This window comes from Etheostoma spectabile, unplaced genomic scaffold (genome assembly GCF_008692095.1).
Source record: "Etheostoma spectabile isolate EspeVRDwgs_2016 unplaced genomic scaffold, UIUC_Espe_1.0 scaffold00008245, whole genome shotgun sequence".
In the NCBI taxonomy this organism is placed as follows: domain Eukaryota; kingdom Metazoa; phylum Chordata; class Actinopteri; order Perciformes; family Percidae; genus Etheostoma; species Etheostoma spectabile.
This window is the reverse complement of record NW_022603573.1, coordinates 12501-19263: the sequence shown is the minus strand read 5'-3', so window position 1 is coordinate 19263 and position 6763 is coordinate 12501. Positions and strand designations below refer to the sequence as shown.

The following is a 6763-nucleotide window of genomic DNA, read 5'->3' as shown; positions in this document are numbered from 1 at the left end:
TAAACTCTCATGTCTCAATAATTTTATCACCTTTGCAGATAAAGTTTAATGCATTCACTAGGTTGCCCTTTCATTTACTGCATAGGATGAGGTGTCACGTTTTGTTTGCTGTTATTTTTCAGATGGAGGTTCTGACCTCTTGTCCCCAAAAGGAGACTTGAGTCCCTCAGTGGAGATGGGAGTTCAGATGGAGATGGTGAGTTAAATGGTATTTATTATGAAATTCACCAGAACTCCTGCCTTTTGAAAATTATGATAGTATCATATGATAGTAATATAATATTGAAATATCCTAGTACACACTGCTGCTTACAGTTTTGCCCTCTTGAAATATAAGTGCTAGTAGCCAGCTATCAGAATGTAGTTTACAAATGGAACCGGATTATTCATTACGTATTCAGACGTAAAAAGACCAAGAACGTGGAAGCAATGGGTAAGTTCTTAAAAACTGGGCTAAAAAGGTTTATACTTCTAAAGCTACCATTGAACGCTCTCTGTGACTGTCTGCAAGCCACGCAATGGGTTGGGGACATTAATTCCTTTATGTCACTTGATATTTTGAAAGCAGGAATTGTGCTGTGTGCCCTCCGGGCAAACTGCATACATTTACAGGCACAAAACAGTGTTCTAGACATATGTTCTAGAGTTATTTTATTGCTTTTTAAAACAGAAATCAGAAAAATATATGAATATTTTAACAGGCGCCACAATTATTGTAGCAGTAATGGGTTTGTCAGGCTACTCAGAGTGGTTGGAAGAGGCTAGTGTGACTTTAAAAGTGACACCAGTGCATATCCACTAGTGTAAACTCTCATGTATCAATATTAATCATATTGCAGATACAGTTGCTTTCACTAGGTTGTCCTTTCATACACTGCATAGGATGAGTTGTCATGTTTTTGTTTGCTGTTGTTTTTCAGATGGACGTTCTGACCTCTTGTCCCCCAAAAGGAGACTAGAGCCCCTCAGTGGAGATGGGAGTTCAGATGTAGATGGTGAGTTAAATGGTATTTATTATGAAATTCACCAGAACTCCTGCCTTTTGGCAATTATGATAGTATCATATGATAGTAATATATTGTTGAAATATCCTAGTACACACTGCTGCTTACAGTTTTGACCTCTTGAAATATAAGTGCTAGTAGTCAGCTATCAGATTGTAGTAGTTATGTTTTACTGTCAGCATTTATTTACAAATGGAACCTGATTATTCATCATACCTGAGATTTCATTAACTAACGGGTGCTAATGATTGTCTGCTACAGTTCTAGATCTGAGTCCAGGAACAAGGTTGGTGAAGAGGCCCTCACAGAAGAAGAAAAGACGTAACAAGACCAAGAACGTGGAAGCAAAGGGTAAGTTCTTTAAAACGGTTCTAAATAAGGCTAAACAGTCCAGACCCTAAGTATTTGGACAGTTGACTTTTTGTGTTCTTTGACACAAATAAAGTGCTAAGTCTCAGCTCATTTAAATAGGTTTGCATCTATTAAAGACTTGTGTTAACCATAACCCTTTAACACACAAGGCCCAAGGTTTGAGGTCCAAAAGTAATTGGACCGATAAACATCAGGTTAACAAAATCATGTATTTAATATTTGCAGTCTTCCACCCATAGACAACAGCAGGCTACAGGTTATGTTCATGAAGTCTTATCTTGATCATTAACAAAAAACAATGCGTACGCTTTGATTCAGGAAAGCTTCTGAACTTGCTGTAGAGTCATAGAGTCAAGGGGTTTTTATAATCATACAAATGGTTTTCCAGTCATTAACTAGATGTGTGCTCCCGGTGTACCAGCTTGTAAGCCTACTCTAAATAAACCTGAAATAAGCATTCAATGTACTATGCATTTTTATGTTTAAATTGAATGTACTGGAGAACAAATTGTATGTATGTCAAATATTTACTTAGAATTAACGTCAAAGCCAGTAATAGATGCTTTACTGAATCTCCACTGAGATGTATGTATTTAAGGTCACACTATCTCCATCGTCTTTTCTGTCATCTGTAGTGCCGCCCACAGTAAAGGTGAAAGACCGTGGAGGAAGCAGAGAGGAGTAAAGGTGAAGAGACCGTGGAGGGAAGCAGAGAGGAGTAAAGGTGAAGAGACCGTGGAAGGAAGCAGAGAGGAGTGCGGTAAACAAACACATGGCAAAGTTTATAGCAGAGCGCCGCCTTCCAGGTAAAGAACACTGCATGTGATGCATAAAAGAGGAGGAAGCCTTGGGTCAAAGGTCCTGGAAGGATGTAAAGAAGTTTGTGTACAACACAAATGTTAAGTTAAACCGGAAGGGTGCTACACGGCAGCTTCATCTTTGAAGATCTGTGTTGTGCAATATAATGTTGTGTTCTAGTTGTCGGGGCAGTTCTCAAAACCATAGCAATAACGCCTTTGTTTTAAAAATCTATTAATTGCACAAATATTTTGTTTTATAAAATATCAGAAAAGAGAAACTACGAAGGGAAATATAATATATATATATATATATATATATATATATAATATAATATATTTCCCCCACTTCAGAACTTTTCCAGTACAACACAACTCAGTGATTCAACTTCTGGAATCTGTAACTGCAGCTTCTCATAATATATCATATTATATTATATTATATTATATTGTATGCAGTGTGCTCTCCATCACACAGTGGCGAGTCTGCGCTCTCGAGTTCTGCAACTCTTCTTGCGATACATTTGGTGCAAAAATTTGTACCTGTGGACTTAGTCTGTAGTCTGTGGAGCTCTGAGCCAACAGGACGGGGGACAGCCGGGTTTCTATCGCCTGATGAGAGACAACTCAGTCCGGCTTATTTGTGTAGCATGAAGGCTAGCGTTAGCTAACTAGCAGCCAGTCCACTTCTAAATACTGTGAATACATTTTAATTATTTCAACACTTTAACAGTCACACTGGGACACTGAGGGGGGGGTTCCAGGTCCTGCAGCCGCAGATGGACAGTCGTCAGTGGTATTAGATCACGTCGAGGTTGGCAGGGGATCTTTCTAGTGGTGTTTCCACGCTGCCCCCCCCCCCCAACAGACGGCGTTCCGCCTGGGGCTGCAGGACCTGGTGCCCAACCCGGGACTTTTATAAGTGTTGAGATAATTAAAAGGTATTTATGGTATTTAGAAGCGGACTGGCTGCTAGTCAGCTAACGCTAGCTTGTATGCTACATAAATAACCGGACAGAGTTGTCCCTCATCTGGCGATAGAACCCTGTTGTCCCCCCGTCATGTTGGACAGAGTTGTCCCTCATCTGGCAACAGAAACCCTTCTGTCCCACCCCATCCTGTCTGACAGAGTTGTCCCTCATCAGGCGATAGAACCCTGCTGTCCCCCCATCCTGTCTGACAGAGTTGTCCCTCACCCAGCGATAGAGACCCTGCTGTCCCCCGTCCTTGGACAAAGTTGTCCCTCACCCAGCGATAGAGACCCTGCTGTCCCCCCGTCCTGTTGGACAGAGTTGTCCCTCACCCAGCGATAGAGACCCTGCTGTCCCCCCGTCCTGTTGGACAGAGTTGTCCCTCACCCAGCGATAGAGACCCTGCTGTCCCCCCGTCCTGTTGGACAGAGTTGTCCCTCACCCAGCGATAGAGACCCTGCTGTCCCCCGTCCTGTTGGACAGAGTTGTCCCTCACCCAGCGATAGAGACCCTGCTGTCCCCGTCCTGTTGGACAGAGTTGTCCCTCACCCAGCGATAGAGACCCTGCTGTCCCCCCGTCCTGTTGGACAGAGCTCCACAGACTAAGTCCACAGGTGCAAATTAGTTTTATAGCAAATGGATCAAGAAGTGTTGCAATAGTCGATGTGCAGACTCGCTGCTGTGTGATGGAGAGAGCACACTGCAGAGTACATAATATAATATAATATAACATATTATATTATACTATACTATAATATAATATAATATAATATAATATAACATATTATACTATACTATAATATAATATAACATATTATACTATACTATAATATAATATAATATAATATAACATATTATACTATACTATAATATAATATAATATAACATATTATACTATAATACACTATAACATAATATAATATAATATACTATAATATAATATAATATGAGAAGCTGCAGCGACAGATTCCAGAGGTTGAATCACTGAGTTGTGGTTGATGGATAAGTGAATGAAGTGGGGGGGGGGGGAAATGAGTAGAGATTTTTTTCTACGATGTCTAACATCAAATCTGCGTGCTCTCACATTTTGCTCCATATTTACATTCATATTAATAACCTAAAACAAAGGCTAATGTTGTCTTCAGGGTTAATTGTCCAGATGAAAGTTGTTGTGACACGTTTATTATCATAAATGAGAAAAAAGAAAGCAAATTCTCAAAGTTGAGGTTTGAACAAAACTGAAATAAATGTTCTGATAACTGGAGTTATCACGTAATGTTTTTCTTGCTTTACTTTATTTCAGAAATGCATCCGTGCCTTTGTGCAGTAGTCTGATCAATGGTCACATCACTAAATAGTATATATTCTGCTTCTGTATATGAACCTCAAACTGCAACTCTTCAAAGACTCAATTATTATATATATTATTACATTATTTATCTGTTCTAAAACATAAAATGGTAGAAAATAACAACTAACTAATAATAACAAAGAAGATAGTTTAAATAGTCTAGCCTGAACTGAACCCAATAGCGCCCCCTAGAAATGGTCCTCACTTCAGTGATAGAATGACGGGTCTTATTCTTTGTTTTAAAAATAATCTGAGGTGATAAACTGAGTCAGGGAGACATCTAGTGTTTAAATATAGCATTAGATTGTCTGTAAGTATAGCAGAAAGGGTGGTCCTCACTTCACTGGCTGTTTTACCCGGTCCTCACCTTTAAGCTCATACAGGAATGTGTGTGTGTGTGTGTGTGTGTGTGTGTGTGTGTGTGTGTGTGTGTGTGTGCGCGCACACATGTATGTTAGTGTAGAGAAGTACATGAAGCAGCTGTGTGTGTACTATGTGTACTGTGTGTAGAGAAGTACATGAAGCAGCTGTGTGTGCACTATGTGTACTGTGTGTAGAGATGTACATGAAGCAGCTGTGTGTGTACTATGTGTACTGTGTGTAGAGATGTACATGAAGCAGCTGTGTGTGTACTATGTGTACTGTGTGTAGAGAAGTACATGAAGCAGCTGTTGGGGGCTAACCGGGACCGGATGGGCGTGGACCAGAAGGCCGTCCTCCTCGTCAGCAAGGTCAACGAAAGCAAACGACACGGTGAAGAAAATAATATAATATAGGAATAGAATATATATATATAACACCTGTTTACGTACCTTACTATGACTGTATACAGGTATATAGTACTATAGTACTATAATATGTACTGTGTGTACTCTGCAGTGCCTCCCTTCACCACGTGGAAGGACCCGAGGAGCTGGCGTCCGAAGCCGTCGGCGCCGAGCGTCCTGCAGGACGAGGACCACAGCGAGGACGAGTCTACAGGAGGACAGCTGGTTGCTGGGAGACACGGTGAGGACGCCCACAGAGACACACACATCCCTCTATCTGTCTATCTCTCTCTCTATCTATCTATCTATCTATCTCTCTATCTATCTGTCTATCTCTCTCTCTATCTATCTATCTATCTCTCTATCTATCTGTCTACCCCTTTATCTATCTCTCTATCTATCTATCTATCTATCTATCTATCTATCTGTCTGTCTATCCCTCTATCTCTCTATCTATCTGTCTGTCTATCCCTCTATCTCTCTATCTATATATCCGTCTATCTCTCTATCTATCTATCTATCTCTCTATCTGTCTATCTATCTCTCTATCTGTCTGTCTATCCCTCTATCTCTCTATCTATCTATCTCTATCTATATATCCATCTATCTCTGGATATGAGACTGAAGACGCTGTGTCTCTGTGTCCAGACGGCGTCTCCAGTGCCAGCCTGTCTGCGCTGGACGTCTGCGTCACATCGGAGGACAAACGCTACTTCATCAGCGAGACGGACGACATCTCCAACCTGGAGACCAGCGTCCTGGAGAGTCCCCGAGACACGCAGCTGTGGATCAAACTGGCCTTCAAGTACCTGAACCAGAACGAGACGTGAGTCCCAGGAGCCTCATCACTGTGTGTGTGTGTGTGTGTGTGTGTGTGTGTGTGTGTGTGTGTGTGTGTGTGTGTGTGTGTGTGTGTGTGTGTGTGTGTGTGTGTGTGCGCGCAACATGTGATGTTGTCCCATGTTGATCATGTGATGTTGTCCCATATTGATCATGTGATGGTAGACTTCTGTTGTGTGATTCAGTGTAAATGAATGGAAACACCTTAAAATGTCTCCAACCAATCAGATGTCCCAGTCTGACCCTAGAACAGCGTGTGATGTCATCACCCCAGGTTCTTATTGGCTGTAAAGCCGTTGGATGGTGATGTCATCACCCCAGGTTCTTATTGGCTGTAAAGCCGTTGGATGGTGATGTCATCACCCCAGGTTCTTATTGGCTGTAAAGCCGTTGGATGGTGATGTCATCACCCCAGGTTCTTATTGGCTGTAAAGCCGTTGGATGGTGATGTCATCACCCCAGGTTCTTATTGGCTGTAAAGCCGTTGGATGGTGATGTCATCACCCCAGGTTCTTATTGGCTGTAAAGCCGTTGGATGGTGATGTCATCACCCCAGGTTCTTATTGGCTGTAAAGCCGTTGGATGGTGATGTCATCACCCCAGGTTCTTATTGGCTGTAAAGCCGTTGGATGGTGATGTCATCACCACAGGTTCTTATTGG

General features: G+C 41.7%; 1 protein-coding gene and 1 long non-coding RNA gene across 2 annotated transcripts in view; both read left to right on the top strand.

Moving 5' to 3' along the window:
* Positions 1–407: 407 nt before the first annotated feature.
* On the top strand, positions 408–2285 carry LOC116678817 (uncharacterized). Its single transcript, XR_004329401.1, has 3 exons — positions 408–433; positions 2012–2028; positions 2101–2285. It is a non-coding gene; the product is annotated as an uncharacterized LOC116678817 (long non-coding RNA).
* A 2861-nt stretch (positions 2286–5146) lies between these two features.
* Positions 5147–6763, top strand: part of zfc3h1 (zinc finger C3H1-type containing) — a gene marked incomplete at its 5' end in the record, with an annotated part of 10714 nt that continues 9097 nt past the window's right edge. The window contains 3 exon segments of the mRNA XM_032508537.1: positions 5147–5248; positions 5375–5503; positions 5911–6088. Coding sequence (XP_032364428.1) covers positions 5147–5248; positions 5375–5503; positions 5911–6088 — 409 coding nt within the window.